The sequence below is a fragment of the Phymastichus coffea genome, unplaced genomic scaffold, assembly GCF_024137745.1.
Source record: "Phymastichus coffea isolate CEN01 unplaced genomic scaffold, Cenicafe_Pcof_1.1 PCOF00055, whole genome shotgun sequence".
In the NCBI taxonomy this organism is placed as follows: Eukaryota; Metazoa; Arthropoda; class Insecta; order Hymenoptera; family Eulophidae; genus Phymastichus; species Phymastichus coffea.
The window spans coordinates 1,195,640-1,220,734 of NW_026706866.1; the positions used below are offsets into that span (position 1 = coordinate 1,195,640).

General features: G+C 59.4%; 1 protein-coding gene across 2 annotated transcripts in view; it reads right to left on the bottom strand.

The window, feature by feature from the left end:
- Positions 1-24,786, bottom strand: part of LOC131666024 (probable nuclear hormone receptor HR3) — a 31,339-nt gene extending 6,553 nt beyond the window's left edge. The window contains exons 1-5 of one of the 2 annotated variants that reach the window (XM_058938351.1): positions 24,124-24,786; positions 22,126-22,940; positions 2,351-2,578; positions 895-1,060; positions 591-808 (exon numbers count right to left, since the gene is read on the bottom strand). In XM_058938351.1, the coding sequence (XP_058794334.1) occupies positions 591-808; positions 895-1,060; positions 2,351-2,578; positions 22,126-22,351 (838 nt within the window). In that variant the 5' untranslated portion in view covers positions 22,352-22,940; positions 24,124-24,786. Of the gene's footprint in view, positions 1-97; positions 377-590; positions 809-894; positions 1,061-2,350; positions 2,579-22,125; positions 22,941-24,123 lie in introns of those variants that run through there. The other variant, XM_058938350.1, reaches the window with a different exon arrangement.
- Positions 24,787-25,095: the final 309 nt, after the last annotated feature.

Consider the following 25,095-nt stretch of genomic DNA (forward strand, 5'->3'; position numbering starts at 1 on the left):
GAGTTAGTACATGGCATAAGCGTTGTGCATGCGAGAAAAGAAGAAACAAAGTGAGAGACTGAGATGAGAGAGAGAGAGAGAGAGAGCTGGGACGTACTGGGAAGTGGGTCGTCGTCGTCCTGCTGCGGCTGCGCGGCAGCGGCGTGGCTCTGCTGCTGGGCCTGCGGCAGAAAGGTCGTGGAGTCGACGATGGTGTAGGAGCCGTGGCCGAGGGCCGCGAGCTCCAGCTGGGCCTCCTGCTTGACGGCGACAATGCCGCCGCCGCTCGCCGCCACCGCAGCCGCCGACTGAGCGGTCGGTCGAGCGCCGCTGCCGGCCGTGGCGCCGGCCGCGGCGGCAGTGGGCGTGCTACCGGCGTCGCCAGCAGCTCCAGTGCCTAACCAACCCAGTTTTATCACAATGCGCCCCGTCGTGCAGTTGTTGTTAATCGAGTTAGTTCGCGCAAACGTGATGGTTAGAGGTCCAAGCAAAATCTCTCGTAGGCGAGGGACGGCCACGGGGTAGGCGCATGATTCGCGATTTGATGAGGTGGTGGTGGGTGGTTGGAGGAAGCGGGCTGGGCCGGGGGCAGATTCGGGTAGCGCACTTACCGGTGCCCACCATGTTGGGCAGCATGCCTTGGGCATTGACGGACACCGTGTCGGCGGCGACTTGGTCGACCTGCGTGGGCGTGGGCCTCGGGTCGTAGGCCGTCGTGCTGTCCACGTAGTCGGCGCTTAGCTCGTAGTTGGTCATTGCGGCGTTGTAGTAGGTGGAGCTGCCGGTGCCGGGGCCCGGCGACGCGTACTCGTTGCTGCCGTACGCGTAACTGCAAACAGATCGAGAAGCGACAAGCGGCTCGTCATCGTTGTTCTGGCTGCTCGGGGCGCGGAATCGAATCGCGAGCCAACTGACCCTCCGTTGTAGCTGTGGTGTTGGTCCGAACTGCTGGGCGTCTGGTGCTCGAACACACTGCTGTCGGGCGCTGTCTCCGAGGCCGCTCTCATCTGGGCCCTGTGAAACCGCACCTCGTCCTCGACCTTTTCCCTCTGCTTCTTGGACATGCGTCCGAACTTGACGGCTGCAAACGAGCGCCGATTACGTCGGTTCCGCGCGCAATCCTCTTGTGCAATCGGGCCTCGCTCGCTCGCGCTTGCCCACGCCATTCTAAATCCAACTCCCGTCGACATCCAGTGCGCCGACCGTCGGCCTTCTCGAATCAAGCTTTGTAGGACGAACTTGGCGGAGCGCGGGCCGCACCAGTGCGCGGAACGCGGAAGTGCGACCGGACTGACGTCAGCCTGGTGTGACGCTCGAGCGGCAACCGAAATCCGTGCGCGCGCTTGCGAACACGGCTCGCCGGCGCGACATCCGCGGCGGGGCCGAACTTGTCTCGCGTTTGACCCCGAAAGGTCGGAAAAGAAGAGGAAACGGCAATGGAAGGGAAGAAGAAAGAACGAGGAATATTCCGCGCAAAGAGCTCGGGCCGATTTGGCAGTGTAACTTTCTCAATGACTCAACTAGTTTGTAAGAGGTTGTGCAATATCCCGCAACGTTACAGAATAAATCAGCCTTTCGACGAAATAGGCTTTTCTCATGGCATTTACATAAGCGCGATCGAGGTTTCTAATTGACGAGCCGCGGCGGATAGCCGAGCGAGCGGCGTGGCCAAGTTTGAGGGATCTTCGCCGAGAATCGCGGCGGGATTGACGCGAGAAGGTTGTCAACGCGCGAGGAGAGCGCGAGCGCGCGAGAGAACGCGTAGAGAGTGAGAAAGAGAGAGGAAGCAGAGAAAGGCGTAGCGTCGAAAGAGAAAGAGAGGCAAACGCGCCGAGAAGGTGATCGACCGCGCTGGCGAGAAGGAGACATAACTAGGAAGGAGGAACAGTGCAGAGCGTACGTGAGCGTTTAGCTGGCGCATTTTATATATAGCAGCGCCACGGCTATATATACCCGCGCGAGTACCTATATACGATCGCGAGGCTTATCAGCTCGCGCTTTACGCGCCAGCTCCGCTCGGCACTCGGCGATCCCGGCCTAGCCGAAAATGCAAGCGGGCCCGTGCGCTCGTTCTACACTGGGTGACTAGGTGTGTACGAGCAACGAGCGCGACTCTTTTGGTTTTCTTCTTTTCCTTTTTTCTTTGGATTTATCGGCGAGGAACTACACGACTGGCGGCGCGCGGCTCGCCGATAACGGGTCGTGTACCTCGGCGGCTGCCATTATGCACACTCCAATTGAAGCGCGGCGCGTGCGTTCGTTTTGCTCGGCGCGTTTTGTTTTCCAGGCGAAGGAGCGCGGCGAGCGAGCGAGCGAGCGAGCGCCAAGTGGTTTTAACGAGCCACGGCGCAAGATCCGAAGCGCTACTCACCATCTCTGGACATGCCAAGCCTTAGGCACTTTTGTAACCGACAGTACTGACACCGGTTCCTGTTGACCCGATCGACCACGCAGTTCTTATTCCGGGGACACTGGTAGTTGACCACCGAGGACTGCGACCGCCTGAAGAATCCCTTGCAGCCCTCGCACGTTATCACCCCATAGTGGACGCCGCTGCTCTTGTCACCACAAACCTTGCACGGGATTATTTCGATCTGGGCTGAAAATCACAAGCAGATGAGCCATTAGTCACGGCAGCCGTGGCACGCCAGAGGTGCTTCACTCTCACACGCGCACGCACGCACGCACGCACGCACGCTCTAGTTGGAAATGACACTCGTCAAGCAACAGATGAGCACAAATGAGGGGGAGCTAAGCGAGTTGGAACGCGGAGGAGCGAGGAGGCCCGCGAGCTACCTCGAATGGAGTTGGCCTGGAGCCGGCGGTCGTCTTGGCTGCTGCGTCCGACGCTCGGCTGCTGGATAGGCGAGCTGGTGCTATCGGCTCCCCGGCTCGAGCCGCAATACTGCACCGTCAAGTTCGCTTCCATTGACGCAAGCCTAACTCCGCGCTACGCTCCTCGTCTGGCTCATTCTCCACGACGCGCACTGTTTTGCTATTTCCAGTATTCAGGCTTCTGGCATCCGGCATATTAAGCGTCGGTCCTCACTGGCGCTCTCAACGATACAATTGCCAAACCGGGCTCGGGCCTAGCCCCGACAGCATCTCCGTTACGCGTTACCTACACAGGACGTTGCTCTCGATGGACGTTTCTTTGCGCTTTCGTGCTCTACGTCTCCCCACCCCCCTCCTCCCTCCCGCTCGCTCTCTCTCTCTCCCTCTCTCTCTCTCTCTCTGCCGAGAATTATTATCGATAAGCGATGGCTCGCTGAGAAAAAGAAAGAGAGGGAGCACAACGGAGACGGGAGGATAAAAAAAGAATGGCATTGCAAGGGGAAGCAGCAACAGCGGCAGCAGCAGCAGCACCAACTCCGTTCGACAAATACTCGACGGCAAGAGCGCGGAAAAGGGACACTGGTGGCTGTATTTTCGCAGAGTACCGCGGAAGCACTGCTACGCAGGACAGATCTCGAGAGAGATAGAGAGAGAGAGAGAAGGAAAATCGGGCGAGCGCGGTGGCCGTCGGAGGCGGTTGCTGATTGCGCACGTCGAGTGGCAGTGGCGGCACGAGCACAAGAGCACGGGAGCACAAGTGGGAGTGAATAAGTCGGGAGCGCTGGCGTCGCTGGCTGGCTGGCGCGCGCGCGCGCTTGCAGCACATAGTCAAACATTACGTAACCGAGAACGATGAACCCGGAGAGTAGCGCGAGTGCGCGAGTCGGCCGACGCACTGGCTGCTACGCATGCAGCTGCTCGGTCGGTCGCTCGCTTGCTCGCTCTCGCCGTCGCGAGTCGCGACCGAGCCCCGAAAAATGCTCGCTGCTCGCGGATCGCGTGCGCGCGCGCGCGCGCCCGATGACACTTCTCCGCAGTTGCTTGGTTCGGAGGCGCCCGCGCCCTGCCGACTGAACCCAGCGATAACTGTTATCGCGCTGCTTAATCTGCCACTGCACTTGTTCTTGGGCCGCTCTCTTCTCGGGGCCACTTTTTACGGAAAGCCGACGCCCGCGGTAATGACGGCCGACACATGGAAGCGGCGCGAGGCCCACGGGCGCACCTCCGACGTTCGCGCACTGCCTCCGCACCGATGGACTTTGAACGGCACTACGCACGCTCGCGCACCAGCCGACAGCCCGGCGTTACTTGGTTTTTCGGAAATTAGTCGGGAACAGCGAGAACGAGAGGAGGAGTACTGCAGCTGCTGTTGCTGTTGTTGTTGTTGTTGCTGCTGCCGCTGGCTAACTACTCTCGCGGGGCGAACGACCTTTGTGTCGCGCGCTCGCTCACTCGTGCGTTCGCTCGGCTGGCCGCTCGGCTCGTCGATCCCCGAAAAACTGAGGCTCTTTCTCTTTCTGGCTGTGTGGAGAAAGAGAAGGAGATAGAGAGAGAGAGAGAGAGAGAGAGAGAGAGAGAGAGAGAGAGACAGACAGACAGACAGAGTAGGGAGGAGAGAGAGAGAGAGTCCTGGCAGCTTTGAGTCTGGTCTCTGTCTCTGTCTGTCGCAAGAGTTCCGGAGTAGGCGGAAAAGCCCTTTCTTTATTCGTTGCTGGGAGCTACGTTTTTTTTGGGGCTAGCTTTGTCTCCGTCTTTGTCGCTCTCATAGAGCGTGTACAGCCTCGAGGGAGAGAGAGAGAGAGAGAGAGAGAGAGAGAGAGAGAGAGAGAGAGCGAGAGCGATGTGTCAGAGTCCCCCTCCTCCCACACAACGAGCGCGAGTGCCGGCTCTGAGCGAGCGCTTGGGCTTCCGTAAGGTCACTGAACTCTCTGCTCCGCGAGCGCTCTGCCTATATGCCGAGCGCGCGCGCGACTCCACGATGCCGGCACCTCGTGCCTCTCTCTCTCTCTCCCGCGTACTACTGTACAGTATAGAATCCGACCCCTCCCTTGTCCCCCGCCATGCAGTCCCGTTCTGCTTTCGTCATCGCAGACGCCGCCAGCGTCGAATCGTCTTTGCTGACGCGTCTGACCGAAGCGACTGCCACCACTGGCGAACCAGCGAAAATTGGCGAGTTCGCGAAGCGATGGCGCAGTCGCGCTTGCACGCAAACGATGAATGAAAAGCCGTCTCACTGATTTTTTGGAAAATTGGGTCGCCAACTGCCAGTGGCGACCCATTTGAATGTTTGATGCGAGCGCCCGATCGATTTTCCGAGTGGCGGGTTTGAGTCACGACGCCGCCCCCTGCCGCCCGCCCGCCCGCCCGCCCACCGCGCTATTCTCGGAGCAGAGCTTTGCTGCGTCCGAGGAGTCGCCTCCGTGTGCCGACGATCTCGGCGCGCGTGCTTTTGTTATTGTCGGCGTTTAAAGCTCGGCGCGCGAAGGCGATAAGCGCGGGCGATTGTCAATGAGGCAGGCCGGCCATTGATGTTGTCGATCGCCGCGAGCCGGCGGGCCACGCTCCGGCTCCGCGGCTCCGGCGGCGGAGTTCGCCGCAGTCGAGTCGGCGCAGCGACTGTCGCGGCCCGCGACTGCACTCGCAGCGGCTCGGTGAACGACCCGCCGGCAGCGCAGGCGCGCATGCGCTGCAGCGCCGCTGACCCAGATGCGCGCTCGGCACATCGCGATACCGCTCTGCCGCGGCTCGCGCGCCGCGGACCTATGCGTGCGGCGTGCACTAGCGCCACGGCCGATCCGATCGCCGCCGCCGCCGCCGCCGCCGCCGCCGCTGCCTTATGCCGCTATTGCCGCTGACCCACATCGGCAGCTAGCCGCCAGCGAAGCGTCACTCGCGCGCGGAACGCCGCCAAGTGACGAGCCGGCCCAACTCCCGCCTCCCTTATCGCTCTGCCCGATCGATACGCAATCGCTGCACAAATAGATGGCCCACTTCCAGCGCTTTGTTGTTCTTCGTCGACAATTAATTATCGATCGACGCGGGCGCTCGCGACGCCTCCGATCCGTCCAATGAGTCACGAGTGTACTCGGCCAGTGCGAGAAATTCGTATCTCGCCTGTTTGCCGTTGCGCCATTGTGTAATAGCGGAGTGTATCCTACGCACGCGTAGCTTTGTACTTGGCCGGCGCCGATAAGCCGGCGAAAGGGATAAGGAGAGCGAGCTTTATCGGCTGTTTACCAGCCAGCCGGCCGCGACTTGTGCCAATAGAGCAGCCATTTCGGCTAATGGGCTTGCGGACGTGGGCCAGAAGCACCCTTGTTCGTGTCCCGCCGACCGACCGTCCGGAGCGAGGGCCGCCGCGCCGGCACCGGCCGAGCATCCGCGGGGCTCGGCCGTTCAGCAGCGGTCAGCCGCGAGACGTTCTCGCTTGCATAATCGGGATCGATTTGTCGGGGGGGGGGGGGGGCTTGTACGCGTTAGCTCGGGAATCCAGTTAGCGTATTAGGCCGCGGCGAGCGGCCAGCGGCCAGCGGCCGATCGATGGCGAGCCGGCGAGTCGGAATCCGGCCGCTCGCGGCCGGTCGACGCCGCTCGCGCTCGCAGCCGAGTGCGCGCGCGAATCGCCAGAGGAGAACGAGGAGATGCGCCGCGGACGTCGGCGGAGGCCAGAAATGCAGGGCCCGTCGAGCGCATGCCAAGAATCTAACTTGGGTGGAGAGCGAGAGGCGAGCGCGAGCGGCGCTTTTCCCCGCGTCGCCGCGCAAAAGTCCCCGGGCGTCGCGTTTTCTTGTTTTCCTGTCTCGTTTTTCGGCTATTTTCGATCATCGGCACCTCGCCCCGGAGGCGCGGTCGACTGCTGATCGCGCAGCCGAGTCGACGGGAGAGGCTTACGCGCGACGTCGCACGGGTTTATCGGCGGAGACAAGCTCGATCGTCGTCGCGGCAGCGCCAGCAGCGCAGCGGCTGGGCCAATTAAAATGCCATTAGAGCAGTCCGACGGAGAGGAAAAATAGTTGTTGTCGCTATCTGGCGTGCATAGCGACTGCTATGGCGAGTGCGTGTGCGTGTATAGGTGATGTGCGCGGCAAACGACACTGCATTGGTCGGCGTCTGCGAGGCTTGCGCAACGGAGATAGAGTATGCAGCGAGCGAGCCTCGGAAGTGTGGGTGAGAGGAGGGCCGCTCGCCCGTACGTGTTCGCGCGAGCGTGTGCAAGAGAGCGAGAGCGAGCGTACGTGTAACTGGGTCGCGGGTTCGACAACTTCAGCCAAGGCTGACTAGCCAGCGGTTCTCAGCGGCGCCGCCGCTCGCCGCCGCGCTGCAGCGCGGTCTCCGCCGACGGGCAGACGGACGCGGCGGCAGTTTTATGCGCGCTCGCCCGACGACGCTCCTCCGGCGCGCGCGCTCCCGAGCCGCCTCGGCGGCCCGCCGAGCATTTTCGGCCGCGCGCGGGCGGCGCGGCCAGTGCTTCCGGCGCGCGCTGCAAGCTCCATTCTCGTCCGGAGGCTTCGCTGCGCGTCGAGCGGTCGTGGCGGTCCCGGCGACCACGAGCCGAGCGAGAGCGCCGGTAGTCGGGAGCGCGCGCGAGCGGCCAAAGTGCAATGACCAATCGGCGGCGAACGGCTAATCGATAGAAGATAGGCTATATAGTCCGCGCAGTCACGCAAAGTCGCGCAGTAGTCGATCAATTTATCCCGGCGGCTGCCTCGAGTCCGCTATCGGCGCTCGGCCGTCAGCTGTCGGCTGTCGGCCGTCGACGACGAGCCCATTCACCTACTGACCAACAAAGAGCACGCCGCGGTCGACGCCAGCGGAAAAATTGGCCGGCGCTTACGCAAACAGTCGCACGTGAGATCGGAGGCTGGAGCACGGGGGGAAAATCGGCAAGGCCTCCTCCTCGGCGCAGCAGACGGCGCAGCCTTGGGGGCGAGCGCGCGCGCGCGCGCGCGGCTGAGAGGCACTGGCGGCAGCGCGAGCGCGCAGGAGCCGACGCCGCTGCTCCTGCATCCTGCGACGTCGCATTCTCGATTCGCGGCTCGGCTCGGCTTCGACCCGGCACGTCTCGCCACGACAAAACGAGCCGTCTAATCTGGATTTGAATGGCAAATGGCCGGCCACGATATCCCGCCGAGCAATGACGAACAAGCCACGCGGCGACATCCTCCGGGATTTCCGATTCGGGCCTCGCGGCCACCTCTGCAGCTTCGCGTGCGAGATGCTCAGTTTTGACAAGCCGCAGCCCGATAAGCTGCCAGCGGCTGCATTTCCAATTCGACCGGCAGATCTGGCCGCGCGATAGGTGAGAGAGAGAGAGAGAGAGAGAGAAAAATCGACGAGTGACTGTTGCGTCGCTTCTCGGAAAAAGAAAACACGCGCACACGCGCGGCGAGTGAGCGCTCGGCACTTACACAAGCGAACGCTCGCGGCTTTGGGCAACAAGTCGAGAAAATATTCCGCTTTAAGAACGCCACACACGTGCACCATCGCGACGACGGCAGCGCGAGAGCATTGCGCAACAGCATGCGCTCTCTCGGCAGTCTCTCTCTTCTCTTCATTTTTCATACGCATACGAGCTTTCTTTTTTTCTTTTTCTTCCCGGGCGGCAACGTAACAGATTTTCGATCGACTCTCTTCCTCTCTCTCTCTTACTCTCACTTTTATTCGTAACGCACGATCCACAAGAGAGCCGTGTATGCAGTATTTGGTAAGGATGATAGTATCATTCGAGAAAGGTAAGCGCAGGGAGTGAGAGAGAGAGAGAGAGCGTCTGCCTTGAATGTACCGCCGCGAGTTGACTCAATCGCTAACAATATGGCCTTTCAAAGCCGAGCGTGAACGATGCACCTGCACTTTAATGCGCCTGTTTATTCAACGTGCTCCTTACTGATCAATCATACGCTACGGCTAAAGACTTTTTAATTGCTCTCTATTCCTCATGCTCTTTACTCGTCATGGAACCACCGATTTCTCTTCGATTTTCAAGCTTCCATCAGTTTCTGGACTTACTATACTACATGCTTTTGTGCAGCCTGCACCTTTGTCGAACAACAGCTTGCCGATTAAGTCGTATCTTCTATGAAACAGACTTCCATCGGTATTTAAAAAGGCGTATTTATTATGGAATTATGCATTAAAATTTCGAGCCCTTCTTAGTCATTGATATTAGAATGCGTTAAGCAACGTCAACGCGTTGTATATTTTTCCGCCACGAACCCGGATTAAATGATTTTTCGATAACATCATTGCTCAATCGATTTTTTCGTACAGACTCATGGACGAGGTTAGTACGCGCGATCGTCCGCAAAAAAAAGACACAAAAAAAGATAAAAGAAAAAATACTTCGAGTCATATCAGTTTTGTAATGATCCTCGCAACATCGTCATCTTCACTCCATGTAGTACGGTTAACTGCATGTGATATTTAAAAAAAATAATAAATCGAATGATTTATTATAAAACGACTACCGACTCGACCTAGATAGCGGCGAGAAATTCGTACGGGGAGAAACCCAAGGCTGCGCAAAGACGAAAAGGCTTTCGAGTGGCGTACGCGTCTAAGGCCGACTATACAAGGAGGTAAACAAACGCCGTCTCACGATTACTGCAATTTTCTTTCTCTCTATCCCCATTGCATACAAAGCCGAAGTCCGATTGTGCAATCGACTTCATTTTGGCAGGCTTCTCACGCCTGTACTTGGGTAACTGGAGGCGAGCGATGGAAACAACAACAACGACAACGGCAAGACAGCGGCGAGAACGACGGGAGGTTCGTTCAAGGTGACAAATCGGAGGACAACGGGGAAGCCAGTCAGCCGAAAGTCGGAAGTGAGCCGGGGCGAGTGGGAGGACGGCAGTTTGGCGGCTGACTGTATCGGCGCTCGAACTACTTGTCTGAGCGGCGCGCCGATCCACTTCACTGCTGAAACGCGGAAAGCGCGCTGCCAATTACGAAAGCGTAATAAGAACGAATGCTCGGCGAAGCTGTAATAGGTTTCGCCTTGAAGCAACAAGGCCTGCCTACCTTCTTGTTTCTTTTTTTTTTCTAATGCGCCGCACACACATAGGCGTGCGCCGCCGCGCCAACGCGTTCGTGCGCGATCAGCGCGATCGCCGCGGCGGCGGGTCAACGCTCGGCCGCTCGCTTCAATGCGATTTTCGCCGTCGACGAGGCGACGCCGGCCTCCGCAGGAGTCGCGAGAAATCGCAAGCTCGCGTTTTCGCTCTCGCGGCGCCGAGCGGGCCGCCGTTGCCGCAGCGCGTTATCAGTCGGCATTCACCGCGAGTGGCCCGCATGCGAGGCGCCGGGAGAGGGGGGCGGGCGGCAGGAGACGCGGAGAGAGCGCGCGTTCGCGTCCTCAGGCGCGCTGCGTGAGTCAGAGCGCGATCGGCGGGCTACATCGAGGCCAGCACGGGCGTCGAGCATTAGAATTGCCACAAGGACCTATCCTTCGCGGACTGACGACGGGAAAAGCTCGATCAGCGCGGCTGTCGGCTGGCGGCTAGGCGGCTCCGCCGCCGCCGCCTCGGCGTGAGAATGACGAGGAAAAGCGGCGGCCCGGAGTGGGTGGGAGGAGGGCGCACGCTGCACGTGTATCGATGTTTTTCTCGTCTTTGTCGCTCTCTCGCTTGGCGGCCGCAGAGCGCAAGCCTACTTGCAGAGCCTGCCGCGCCTATCGATCCGCGCCCCCTCCGGCCGCCAGTCCGCCCGCCAAACGGACGGCCAGACAGCCACAGGGGGACGCGCGCTCGGTCGGACGCGTGTCGGAGCTCCACCCTCGCGGCGAGCACGCCAGGCGGCTGCGAACTTGGACGCCCGGCGTTACGCCGCCGGCGAACGGATCGTCCGCCGCGCTCGCCGCGGCGCACGGGCCCGCGGCCGCGGGCTGACTCGCGGACCCCGAGGCGGCGTTACGTGTGCGCGTGACGAAAGTGCGCTCACGGCCGCGCCCGACCAGCGATCTCGAGGTCGAGCTCGCGCGGCCGGCCGATCGACGGCGCCGCGCGCCCTCGCGAACGCCGACAGGCGCGGTGGCTCGGTCTCGCCTCACTGCCCCCCCCCCCCCCCCCCCACCTCCGACCCTGGCGGCCGGAGACAGAGCAGGCCTCGAAAGCCGATGGAAGCGCGCGGCAATTCGACTCGACGAGAGAAGCCGCGCGGCGCAGTCACGGTGAAAGTCTCGGCCGTGGACGTTTCGGCAACGGCTCTCGAAAACGAGGCTCGGAGTCGCGCGTCGTGGGGGCTCGGGGTTGCGCAACCGCGAGGAGCGCGGGCCCCGGAGCAGGTACCGCGCGGCAAGCGAGGAACGGCAGCGAGGTAGTCGCGGCCGATCGACGCAACCGCGAGTCCGGCTGCGAGGGGGGGGGGGGGGGGGGCACCAGCAGCAGGCGCCGGGCGTGGATCCTGGGCCGACTCGCGACTCGGCGCGCTATTTACCTTTTATGCTGCCGGACGAGGTGTGGGGCGTCTGCGGCGTGTGCGACGTGAGGGGCAGCGGCGAGCCCGAGGAGGTCGCGGAGTGCTCCAGCTTGGAGCTCACCGCGCTCCACATCTCGAACATGTTGAACGCCGTGGTGGCGGCTTGAACTCGCCTTCAGCTGCTGCCGCTCCGCCCTGCCGGGGAGCTTGCACATACGGCCGACGAGCGGGATCCGCGCCAAGTTCACCCTCTTCCTCCGCCTCCGCCGCCTCCTCCTCCTCCTCTTGGCTGCCTCGCGCTCTGCTATCGTGTCCCGCACTTGCGGCACTGCTCGCTCGCTCGCTCTCGCTCTGGCACGTTCTCTCTCACATGTCTCGCGCACGATCACCGCACCGAGGAACGAGCCCTCGCACTCAGCTGCGCCAGCTGTCGCCGATGTTCCTTCTTCTTGCTCTTGCACTTGGCCACATTAAGGCATTCTGCAACGGGACGCATATCGCGTTTTCATTGGCCTGCTCCCTCTTCCCCCGGCCCCAGGCCCCTCGCCGAGTGGCTCGCCACTCGAGCTACGCAGCTCCATTTCCCGAGTCCAGATCGCGGACGGCGCGACGGAGAGAACGCGCCGGTGGGCGTCGCGAGAAAAGCGCACTCGGAGCAACGACTCGGCTCGGCGAGCTGCGTGCGGCGCGCAGCGTGCCGCGGAAAAGTGGAGCAGCGCCCTCGAGCCGAGTCTGCTTTCATCCGAGAATAAAGCTGCAAGCTCGCAAGAGCTATATGCCGCTCGCTCGGCGCGACAACACTGCTGCGAGCGGCCAGCAAAGCCGCCGTCAGCACACGACGACACTCGCTATTTCTCGCTCTTCTCTCTCTTTCAGTTTTTTTTCTTTTTTTTTTTTGTTAAAGGGTCACCTGGCTGTCCTCTCTACCGAGCATAGAGATAAGCATTCAACGGTCGTGCTTTTCAGCGCGCCAGACTCTGCCGGTGCGAGCCGCTGAGGCTCGAGCTTGAAATATTCACGCCGATGGGAACGGACTTTGATGATTTCTCGGCCTAGGAACAAACTTGTTTTACAATTGGTGGATCGAAAATAGAAGAAGAAATAAAGCCCAAGAGGAAAAAAAAAGAAACTGGAGAAAGAGAAAGAGAGGAAAAATAAAGAAGAAAGAGCGCGAGCCTGTCGGTGAAAAAAGAGTGCAGGCCGAGAGGCTAGAGAAAAAGTGAGGCGCGCATAAAAGATCTTTGCTGTGGCTGGCGCAGCTAGAGCGCAGTGCCAACAGCGAGCGAGCGAACGGCGTGGTGGAGAAGAGCGGCAGAAAGAGAGAGAGAGAGAGAGAGAGAGAGAGAGAGAGACGGTCGATACGAAACGCGCCTACGCGCCGCGGTGACGGGCGGCAGTGGTGGTGTCCCTTTAAGCTTGCAGCTCGGCGCACACACCCAGACACAGACGCAGACACAAAGGCGCAGGCAGATACGTGCACACACACACACACGCGCGCGCGCGCGCGCACTTACACCGACACACACGTGCACCGCAAGCTCACTCTCAACATTTTCTGCCTTGCTCGCTCGGTCGCGCGCTCGCGCGCTCGTTGGCAGGCGCAAGCTCACGAGGGGAAGCTCACTCCGCTATCGAGCGAGCGAGCGAGCGAGAGAGCCGCCGGCAACGGCAACGGTATCGGCAACGGCAACGGCAACGGCATCGCCACGGCTAGGGCGGAGTCACGTGCCGTGCCGCCAACTCCACAATGTCTGCGTGTAACTCGCGCGCGCCCGCGAGTGTGTTGGTGCCTACGCGCTCTGTCCCTTTCTCTAGCGGTTGCGTGCCAGGCCTATCCGTGTGAGCCGCGCTGTTAGTATGCACGGCTTGGAGCTTGTCTGTCGTCTCCCGCTTCCCCTCGGCCGACCGACAGACCAAACGAGCGAACCAACGAACGGCTTACTGCGACTATTACCACTGCTCTATATTCAGCCGAGTCCTACTGGCCCATTGCCTCAGACTCGAGCTTATACTCTTTCTCTCTCTCTCCCGTTGCTTTTTTCTTTCCATCTTCCGCGCTCTATTTCTACTTCGGACTCTTCGATAGCTGCGAGCAATTGAATAACGACAACGAGAATCAAACTCCGACGCGCCGCAGTAGGTCTGCGAAAATGCAAATCGGCTTTCGTCAATGTGTGACTAGTTTCTCTTTTATTTTCTATCGTTCGGTTAAACGCGGGTCTAATGATCATCCGCCGCGGAGAAAACGTATCAGCGTATACATGCTTTAGCTATCGATCTCTCTTTCGCTCTCTCGTTCTCTTCGCTCATAGTTCCACATCGCGCGACTATTTTATCATTTTTCTTCTGCATTTCCCTCTTTCTTTCTTTTTCTCGCTCGCACTCTGTGCGGCCGTCCGCCGCTAGGTTACTGCTACTCGTTGGCTTATTCCGTGGAAAGCTCGGCCCTCGTATTTTCACGTTTCTCGACCTTTCAACCGAAGCTTCTCCAAGCTTCGAATGCATTTGCTGGGGGATATGACGCGCGAGATTAGCGGCGAGTACCCAACGTCGGGTTGCATAAAACGCAAGCTCCGCGTAAAGACTACGTGGAGCGAGGTATCGGACGGAAAAGCGTTGGAAGAGCAGAACGAGGATCGATTGGATCGACGACTGCTACGGTCGCGGGAACGAGCGGAGAAGAGCAAGAGCAGGGCCAGTGCTGAGGGCGATCAGCTGAGATTGGGAGAGCGCGTTCGATTAGTGGGCCGCGGGACGGTGGAAGGCGGAAGGCGAGGGCGGGATGAGACGGAGGTTGGTCGAAAAAGCGAAAATGAAAAAGCCGAGGCAGACGAGCGGTAAGCGAGTTGCAGCAGCAGGGAAGAGAGATTGGCTACGATTGCAGCTCTCTCGGCAGTACGCCACTGTACTTTGCAGCTCGGCAGAGTATGAATTATTTTCGCCGTGGGGGCATCGCATCTTATGTAGGTCGTGTACACGTAGCGCGCCGCCGCGGCCGCTGCTGCCGTCGTTGCCGTTGCTGCTCTACTATAGGCCTGCACACTACTGCTCCGATGTCTGAGTTAGCTGCAACGAACGCCCGCGAGCTAACTCTCGTTCTTTTCTCTCTCTCTCTCTCTCTCTCTCTCTCTCTCTCTCTCTCTCTCTCTCTCTTTCTCGATAGCGCCTACTTTTAATCAGTCGACTTTTGAGGACAATCTTTCAGCTAAAACTCGTCGACAGTTGTCAAGAGCGTTGCCTCAGAGTCGGTGCCCCTCGAGTCGAAGGCTTCGCCCGCGTGACTCGTGATTTTTTTTCCTTCTTTTTTTCTGCCAACGCAACGCAGTTCTCGCCCGATCCATCGGCTATTCAGAGTTGCGGATCGATCGAGAAAAATCAAGCGTCATTGCTCGAGGAAAAGCTAACGAACTTCCAAGGCTCGGGCTGTCGGCGTGCTGGCTCGCCGATGCGATCGATTACTTTTGAAAGGCGCAAGCGAATCTTCCAAGCGCCTCCGACTGCTCGGGAGGAGGACAGAGGCAGCGGCGAAAGCGAGAAAAAGCCACTACGGCTACGGAGCTTCCGAGAGCGGGCGGCGCGACGACAATATCGTTGAAACGTTGAACGCACGAACCGCGTGGACCTGGTAGCATGAGGGCGAGGACCGCTGATCAGAGGGGCTGAGGGGGCGGAGGTAAAGAGAGCAGGAGCTTCACCCACCAAAACTGAGACTGCGAAACGACACGCGAGTGCAAGCTCGCTGACGTAGGCGCGCGAAAACGACTTGGCGGCACTTTGGGTTGAGATCACAGATATCACTTTGACTCGCGTGACTGGCTTAGCCTGGCGGATGCACTTTCACTGGGCTAACTTCACTGTGCTCGCGAAAGCTCGAGGCCCGATCGCACTGTTGGTGTCATGTCACGCGGCGACGGTGGCGAGAGTGGGCTGCTGGTGCCGCTGCACTGCACTGCACTGACTGCGACGCGTGATCTGGGTGGAGGGGTGGTTGTAACGAGGGGCTGCACGGCGATGTCACGCGAGTGGGCGCTGCGAGCTGCGCCGGCGAGCGTGGCTCTGGGTTGACTGCTCGTGCCGCGGCAGCGGCGGCGGCACGTAGAGCGCCGGAGCGCCGCGCTCGCGCAAGACAGAGACGGACGGAGAGCGCGCGCGCGCAAAAGAGAGAGAGAGAGAGAGAGAGAGAGAGAGAGCGCGCGCGAGAGCCGGAGCCCCACCATCAATTTCCTCACCGCCACCGCCACCACGCTCTATGTATCTAGCTCGCGCGCACCAACGCCGCCGCCGGCGGACGAAAACAGAGCGCTCTCGCCTCTCGCGGCCTACGCCGGATCGTCATCGATAGATCGACTGCGCGTAACAGAGGATGCCGGGCGGGCAGGTGTCACGGGGGAGGGAGCTGCATAGGCCCAGTCAGTGAGCGCCACTGCCGCAGACGGCAATCATCGACCCGCAACCCCCGTGACGCAACCACTCTTCACCCCCCCCCCCCCTTCCCCCGGTAGTCTCTCTCGCCCGCCGCATCACCTCGCCTTCGCCTTTCTTCTCGCCCTTTCCCTTCCGCCCCCGTGGCCCCCTCGTCCAACCGAATTCCGCTTCCACCGTCGCTGCCACTGCTGAGACGCACTGCTTGCGCGGGCAAGCTCTTGAGGCGAGGCTGCCTGGGCACCGTAGCGGGCTCTCAAACAGAATGGTAAGCGTAACAGCCAAAGTACCGTTCGCGCGCTTGAAATATGTATATCGTGTACCTGCACGTGAAAAAAGAAATACAGGACCCTCTCGCTTAGAGTGGATTCGGAGATAGAGGCAGTAGACACACTGTGCTCTGCTCGCGTAGGCGCGGGCCTTCGGCGACTGAATGGCGCACTCCCCGTCTGCCGTGGCAACACAATACGCGAGTTTTACCGCTGCCGAATCGAGGGCCACGGTCCTTTTTCGATCGAATAATGAAATCGAACGAAGGGAAAAGGAAGGGGAAGGGAAGGTTGCGATCTCGAGGAAAAAAAGTGGGCAACGGGCTCGGCGCGTATATCGGGTATCCGAGCGAGTGTACCGTTAGGACCGGCCGCGCTCTTTGGCACTGCAACGCCCGTCAAAGTTGGGGCGGCGTGCCGCGGTCCGCAGTCCTTCGCGATCGGGTACGAGGTGAGCGTGGCGCGATACTCGGCCAGCTCGCCGATCGTCGGCGGCCGCAGACGAGCGAGGTACACGCGCGTAGTCCAAGTCGCTTTTCGAGCGATTACCGTTATCTGGCGATGTCAACGAACTCGAGCTCGCGAGCGACGCTTGACGCGCGCCACGCGTCGAGCACTCGCGTCGACTCGCGACTCGACTCGCCCGCTCGTGATCGCAGCAGCCCTTCTCGCGCGGCGCGCCCCGAGCGCGCCGCGGTCCAGTCGACGATCGATGCGCGCTCATCAAAAATGCGACTGCTAGCTTGGAGCCGGGCTGGTTTATTGATAAAATGCCAGGCCGAGCAAGAGCGGAGCGCGGTCGGCTGACGTCAGCGTGAATCGCTGGCCGAGCTGCATCAATCGGAGGCGCATTAGCAGGTTGCCGCGGGTGACGATCAAAATAACCGCGGCGACGAGCGCGACGACGGAGCGCGCGCGCGAGTTCGGCGGTTATTGACCGAAGCGGACCGCGGCCCGTGGCGCAGCACGACGGTTCGACCCGTGCGTGCTCGAACGTTGCATCGCGCGCGTCGGCACCCGCCCACGCTGCTCACCTGCGCTCGTTGCAGTTATCAGTTGGTTCGCGGTGACTATTAGCGCTCGCGGGGTCAATGACACGAGCGCGCCCGATAAAAAGCATCGGACGCTTCTTTCCGAACGATCGCGATAGATGCTGGTCTGCTGCCGTCGTGCTGATGGACGAGCCACCTGTGATTTGTGTCGCGCGGGGGACATTATTAATCGGAGTCCGCGCATTGGAGCAAACGATTTGAGGAAAAGTAAAAACTTTCTCTGCGCCTCGAACGGACGTAATACTCCTGCGTACATATGTATATATATCCAAGTATGATGCAAGAGCTGGAATCTCGGCTGTGAACTTTCCTCGCGGATCGATCGCGCGCATATAGGATGCCGGCGCGCAGGCAGAGAGAGAGAGAGAGAGAGAGAGAGAGAGAGAGAGAGAGGGACCAAAAAAGCATCCTTCCCGCTCGAACCTTGAAAGCACTCGCTCGTGCGTCTGTGCGCGCAACTTGTGCAATCCGCGAAAGCAACTCTCGATTCCCAAGTACGCTTGTACGCGCGAAGACGAGAGAAGCCGCAGTGCTCTTGCTCGCGTTCCCCACCAGCGACTGCTGTCCAGCACGCGCGACGGCCGCTCTACTGCACTTCGCTCTCTCTCTCTCTCTCTCTCTCTCTCTCGGAATACTCGCTCAGCTGACGAGCAGATCATTTTTCCATACACGGTCAAAACCAGCTGAATCCGCGATCTGCGCTCGCTCCCCGCCGTTGCGCAAGCCTTGCCAATTGCTCCTTTTCTCCTTCTTCTTCGTCTTCCCTGGCCGCCGAAGATTCACCTCTCCCTCTTTCTCTCGGTCGATCGGCCGCGTTGCGGGCTTTTCGCCGGCGTGCGCGAATCCCGGCGGCTCCTCTGCCGCACACAGTCATAATCCGAGCGAGTTCGCGGGCTGCACGGCTGGGAGGGGGCAGGCAGGGGCAGAGAATATATTTAGTCGCGGAGAGAGGGGCACTGGACGCGAGCCAAGCTCATCAGCGAACGCGAAATCTAGGCCTCAACTGGCGCGACCTCATCCCTTTCTTACCACTCGCGACGAGCGACAGCTTATAACTCGGCAACTTTATTGCAGCTGGCACAATGCTCACTCACTTGGCTTTCACTTTTTCATCACGACAATCGAGGCGCCGATCGAGCGCTCGTCCTGCGACCATTTTCGAGTGTATCGACTGCGCCGCCGGCCGACTCGGTCGTCGTCAAAGGACGAGGACCGTGCGGAAAGACCATTACGGGCTCCCCGCCGTCGGGGCCCGCGCGCCTCGGGCAGAGAAAGCGCGTCGTCGCTTTTGAATATGCCCATATCGCGCGGGCCCAATTCACGGCGATCCCGCTCGGTCGATCGCTGCGTGTGTGCAGCCACACGTTTCGGCGAACGTTCGAGGCGACTGCTCGCCTGGAACGCGTCCAGGGGCTCGGGGCGCTATCGCCACCGTTGCGTTGCCCGATCGCATGCACGATCGGCCAGATCCATTCGCAGCCTCCGTTATGGAGTCAGCATAATCGCTCGGCGTTTCGGCAGCTTCGTGTACACATAACCTTTCTAAAGCCTCCAGCAACTTCTCACATTAGCCAACTACGGCTCAAACCAGACAAGACGGACTTACCCTTCACGTCTATAATGGATTCTTGAGGTTCCTGACTGCTTCGCTCTCTCTCTCTCTCTTTCTCTCTCTCTCTCTCTCTCTCTCTTTGCTTTTTGCTTACCTGCAATACAAAGCTACCCGGATAACATTGGACTTGCAAAATATCTATATAATACAGAACCTCGGCAAGCAGTCGTCGTCTTTCATGGAGCGTAAACGATGCCTATTATAGTTTTCGTAATCTCGGTTTGTCAGCGCATACAGTTTAAAAGAAAAAAAAAACGTGAACTCTGATGAAAGTTGGTTTGATCGACGTGGGCTCGATAAAGATAGTTTCGAGCTGTAAATCGTAAATTGCGGCGCCGACAGGAGGCTCGATGCACGCGCAGGCTCAGGTATACTTAGCCCGCAGTCGGTGCGGAGACTCGAGTGGAAGTCGCAAGAGCGGCCGAGAGCCGTGGGCGAAGGGCGATCGCCGCGAGGCAGACAGCGAAGCAGCCCTGCTGCGACTAATCTTGATTTCGGAGTGGCGATAATGTTGCGAAAGGCGCCGCGAGCAGAGATACGGGGCGGAGGAGAAAAAAAAAATTGAACAATAATACCGGTTGGTTCTTACTACCAAAGAGAGATTACACGCGCAAGCAAACAGTTACTTTCCATCCTGACCTACATTTGCTTCGCGCGCTGCGTCGCTCGCCGCGCGCTGACACTTGCCGACCCTGAGATTCTATTGGTATGGTTCGCTTCGCTTCGCAAAAAAAACAAGAAAAGCACAAAAAAAAACCTTTTCATTTTCACGGTGCACCAGAAAACTCTCAATCTTTTTGCCGCGTCCCAAGGTTGACTGTCTCTTCGCATTGCATTCGACGGAACTTGACCGCGGTACTCGCCTAGCTCGAGCGTCCCACGCGCGAGGAGCAGCACTGTACAGTCGCGAACGTTGAGCTCAGCTTCTGCCTGAAGATTTCGGCTAGGCGACGCGCGAGCGAGCGAGCGAGAGAGAGAGAGAGAGAGAGCAGCGCGCAGGCGGTCCGTAACGTAAGAAGTGATTGTTGTCGGCAGCGGCAGTCGCGCTGTCGCAATGGGAAGTGTTGCCGCGACTCTCTCGCAAGGCTCGCGCGTTTCGCATCGGCACACGCGATTTTGCCGCAGATCGCACCTTCCGATTGGAAGTGCGCTGCCGTTTGCGCGCGCCCATATAGCTGCGCTCTGCTGTCGAGTTGCCACATCGATCCTTGCTACCAGACTTGCCGAAAATAATACGCGCTCGCGTCGCGCATCGGTCGCGTTCAGCGTCCGATTCGAGGAGATGTTCGCTGACTGAAATTCCGAATGACCGAGTGGACGTTTGTCTCCCGGGCAACGCGTCAAACGACAAACGCTATATAATTTGCCCTACGAGCACGGCATAGCTGCGTCGTCGTAATTCTTTGCGAAATAGGTTCACCGCCGTGGCAACCTGCCGTGGACGTGGCTCTGTGTGCGCCGAGCTGGTGGCGTGGCAAGGAGAGAGAGAGAGAGAGAAGCGCAAGTCGTCGGTTTGCGGCGCTGCACGGCAACAAGAAAAAAAAGGGTCCGCATAATGCACGTAAATGCGGCTCGCCGGCGGCGGAAAAGGGAAAAAAAAAGAGAAAGAAAAGCGAGTGAAGCTTGCAGAGAGCGCGGCACGCGCATTGGCAGGAGAGAAAGAGCCGGCGGATGGCGCATGCGCGCGAGCGAGCGCAATCAAGTTCCTGAATCGAAAGTCAATATAGCGGGCGGCTGTCAATAGCGCGGCATGCATAAATAGATGCCGCTACCGCTGACTCTTTCGCTCTCTCCCTCTCGCGCGAATCTCTCCCGTCGCCGTTATCAGCTCGATTATCGCGATGGATAGAAAACTGTCGTTGAGAAAAAAAAAAAAGAAAAACAAAGAACGAAGATGAAAAAAAAAGTGCGCGCACGCGCAGATAAAATTGCGCTGAGAAAAGCGCTACTCCGACTCGATAACGTTGCTCGTTCCGGAACCATTTCAACAGCGCGACGAAACTTCGAGCCTTCAAAAAGACATCTCGTAGAAGAATTCATTCTATTAGAGCGTAAGGGGCTCAACGAAAAACGCGATAACCGTGCGCCCCCCCCCCCCCCCCCATCGCCCAATAAAAGAAGAAAAAAAATAACGCGGGCATCGATTATAATATTTCTATATTATAGCCACGGCCATCGGCGAGCGTTGCAGACATACGGGCTCTTTCCGTGCTTGGCTATTACGACACGTGTTGCCTCATCGCAAAGGCAACGTAGGCAAGTCGCTATTATGCGCATATGTGTGTATATATCCGCAGATCGCGGTCTTGCGCTCAGCGGCTTGGTCGGTAAGAACGACACCTGCCCAACCCGAGCGCTTGCAGTTCTCGACGCGAGGCGTCGTCTCGCTCCAGTCGCGTCGGTCCGACGAGACGCAACTCACATCGGACTCGCGCTGTACCTGCCATCGGCAACGCCAGCCCTCCCGGTACGCAGCTCCCATTTATTTTGTTCGTCGCAGCTCTGGCGATTGCTCGCCTGCGTCGACGACAAGCACCAAAAATTGGCCGCTTGCGTCGACTGCTGCAGTAACGTTGTCGGCAAAACTTGCGGATTGCTGCTTGCGTCAAAAGCTTCGTTGCACCGAAATAGCACACGTTACGACGCCAGTCCGGCAAAGAAGACTTTCGAATTCGTGGGAAGTCCTTTCGCCCGAGCGAGAGGAGGACCTGCTTCCCCCTTGGAGCTTGGAGCATGGCGTGGCAAAAAGCGCGCGCCGCAATTCAAGGGGGCGGCAGACAGCGCGAGCGAGGAACCTCTGCACCGTTACGATGTTATCGAGGCGGCTGATGCCGCAGTAACGTACGGCCCGTGGCTAGTCACAGTAATAAAGACGGCCGTCTCGGCCCATTATGGTCTGCAGGGCCACGCGGTACCGACAGTCACGACTCCGTGGCCCATCGGCTGGGCAACGTCGCCGTTCGAGTGGTTCGGCAGCAGTGGGGCGCAACAACGCGCAGAGCGGCGGTTGCGAGGGTGCTGCTGGCGCGAGCGAGGATCGGAGCCGGAGTAGCGGTCTCGATCGCGCAACGCCACAGTAGGGGCTTCTGTTCGGTGGTCGCGGTCGCTGCAAAAGGGAGGGGGAGCTGGGAAACGCGGGCCGGGATGAAAGAGGTGCGTGATCCGCGTGCGAGATGGCTAACGGTGCCGCTGCAGCGGGCGCTGCTACATAACTGCACAGCCCGCGCGGCAGGCAGCAGCGGCGGCGGCGGCGGTGACGACGACGACGACGACGACGACGAGGGAGAGAGGACTAGCGGTACATCCGAGCGGTGCCGTTAGTCGACCGACAGATCCGCTAGCACGAGCAGATCTCGCCTTGTTCGCCTCCTCATCTCTCCCTTCCCGTCCGCGGCCCTAGCGCCGCAGCTGGCTCGCCGCTCGCTCGGCCACCATTCCGACCGAGCTCACGGCCGCGAGCCGGTTTGCCGATTATACGCTGCACCGGCACGAGGCGCGCACGCACGCCCACGGCTAGCCGCGGCTTTTCATTCGAGTGTACCTGTGCCGGTGATGGGGGGCGAGGAGAGCTGCGAGCTGCTGATGTCGGCTGGTGGCTGCGAGCTCTGCTGCTGCTGCTGCTGCTGCTGTTGCGGGGGCGGCGGCTGCGGGGGCGGCGACGCGGTCGCCGTGGTCGGTCCCACTTGCTGGGGACTGCTGGCAGTGGCGTTGGCGTTGGCGCTGCCGCTGCCGCCAGCCTTGCCAGGGCTGGCCGCGCTCTCCGCCATTGCTTTGCCTTGCTTCTTTCGCCTTGTTTTCGTAATTTTCGCAACTTTTCCCGTCAGTCGTACACCAAGTTATCGCGCGATTACCGCACCTCGATTGTCTCCGGCATCTTGTCGCTTCGCCACCCTTCGTCCGCCTTGTCCGTCTTTTCTCACACCGAACGCTACTTACACTTGACTCGCGTTACCTCCGAGATAAGACCGATCGATGATCATCGACCCACCGCCGTGGCCGTTCGCCCACTCACTCGTTTTTCTGGCCGGCCACTGCCAATTTTTCGTTTTGTTTCTGTTTCTGTTTTGCTTATTTTCTCTCTAGTCTTTGGATCACGTTAGACGACCCAGGTGCGGCGAGACTCGGGCTTGGTTGCTCCCATTGGAGAGCAAGCTGCACTCGCCAAGCTCGATCGACTGGGAAGCTGGCTAGTTTTCTATCTAGAAGCGAGCGTCAACGTCTCGGCCGTCCAAGCGGCAATGCTCGTCGTCGACCACTTCGGACAACTGCTGCTGGCGCATTTGGCGGCTTGCGACTTGACGGCCATGTCGCAGACGCTGCCGCTGCCACTGCTGGTAGAGCTTTCAGCGTGCCGATCTAGAAGACAAGCCATCCATGCGTTCTTTCGCCCTCGTCAAATGACGCTCGCGCGCGTTCTGGCCAGGCTTTCGTGCGGTCGCCAACAAGGGACAAAGCTAGGAGAGCGAACGCAACAACGACAACGGGCTAATCAACTATCGAGCCCGCAATGGATGACAGGGGCTTCGAGCTGTGCCACAGCAGACTACGCAGTCGATAGGTCAGTGGGCTTTGTCTACGCTACACCAGCGACTGCCAGAAGAATGGCCAGTCATTAGCGTCAATCTTTCGCCAATAAAAACTAATGGCAGATTCAACGCTTCACCTCGAATACACCTCTCTCGCTCTCTCTCTCTCTCTCTCTCTCTCTCTGCCTGTCGCAAACATCACGCTCGCTTCAACGCCCGTCGAGCTTGCAGATTGCAACTTTCCAAGAAATTTTCCAGACTCGCAGTTATCGACTAATAATCGCAAGAGCAGTCGTAATGTGGAGCTACTGGAAAGTTAGAGAACAGGCGAAGGCGTTCGATTGATCTGCGGACCGATAAAAAATAACTGCAATAGTTTGGAAGAGACTGCAAGGTAATCTCCTGGATCGAGGAACAGTCTATGTTGCAACGAAGACTCTAGAAAAGGTTAAGCTCGCCCTCGTAAAAAAAGGGCGAAGTTGCAATAGGCGTAGAAAGAGGGAAAGTACGCGGGAGCGCATGTGTGTGCGAGAAAGAGAGGGAGAGAGGGAGAATGAGCGAGAAAGAAAAAAATAACACGGGATTCGGCGACATCTCCGAAGTACGTAACCGTGTTTCACACGCTTCATCCGAAAAATCGATATTACTTCCTCCCCCGCTCTCAGCTAGGCAAAGCACACGCGGAGCCAACGTACATACAAATGCATGTACACAAGTCTCACACGGTCTCAATCAATTCGTATAACGAGAGAAAGAGATAGAAAGCGAGAGAGCGAGAGAGAGAAAGAGAGAGAGAGAGAGAGAGAGAGAGACGAGCTGTACTTCTCTATGGACGAGGTTCCGTTTGAGGTTTGGACTGGCCGCACGCGAAAGAGGCACGCACAAGCTCGCCACGATGTAGCACGTGCAAAGTGGCGGAGGGTAAAAATAGCAAAGGCGCAATTGCTCGAAAATCTGGCCAGATAAGCGAGAGACGAGTGGGAGCAAAGGAAGAGTCGTGGGATGCTGCTCACCTGGGCTGACTGGCAGCTCGGCGAGGGGTCGCGCAGCTCCGACAAAGGAGCAGCCCGAGCGGAAGGGCGAGGGAGCGCAGTCGGCCAGAGAGGCCACGATAACGGCGCTGGCAGCAGGCAGCAGCAGCAGCAGCAACAACGGTAGCGGCAGCAGCAGGAGATGTCGACTCCGGAGAAAATGGTGGCACTGCACAGTCAACTGGCGCTGCGTCGACGACGAGGACGCGCGAGAGTGAAAGCACGGAGAGATCCGGGCAGAGAGCAGCTCTCGAGCAACCCCTCGCTCGAGATGGGGAGGAAGGCGCGCAGGATTACGCACACACGGAGCGCAGCGCGCCAGAGCGCAGCAGTCACGAGCAGTCGCGAGCTGCGCGACCTACGTCACGCACAGGCGCAGAGCGGCCCCGGTTAGTGTGTCTCGGCCCCGCCGAGAGGGCTGCCCCTGCCGCCGCGGCCCAGGTGGCGCTGCTGCTCGCTGCTCCTCTTCGCGCTCGCCCTCCGGACTTCCTCCCCCGTTTCTCGCTTCCTCGCGAGCTGCGAGCTTCGACGGGCGCCGTCGTCGCCGCCGCTGCAGCTTCGGCTCGCAACTCGCCTCCCCGCGACGTTCGTAGCCCCGACGTGCGTGCAACTGCACCCCGACGCTCGAGAGCTCTAATTATCCGACTGCTTGCTTGCCGCTCGCGAGCCGATCAATATCCGACTGCAACCCGTGAACCTTCGCGGCGACTTGCCCACCCACGGAAAGCGAAAGTGTGTTCTTTCTCTCTCTCTCTCTCACTCTGTCCTTCCACCCCGACTTCTCTCTGCGCTACTCCCCCCGAAAGCTCTGCTCGCCAGATAGACGAAGCCCCATTTTCACACTCACGCTCGTCAAAGCGCGACCTTGTTCCCCCTGTCCTACTTACCTGCACTTACCGACCCCACATTCATCCACGCTTTTGCCTGGCTTTCGCGCTTTCGCTTCGAACCTGT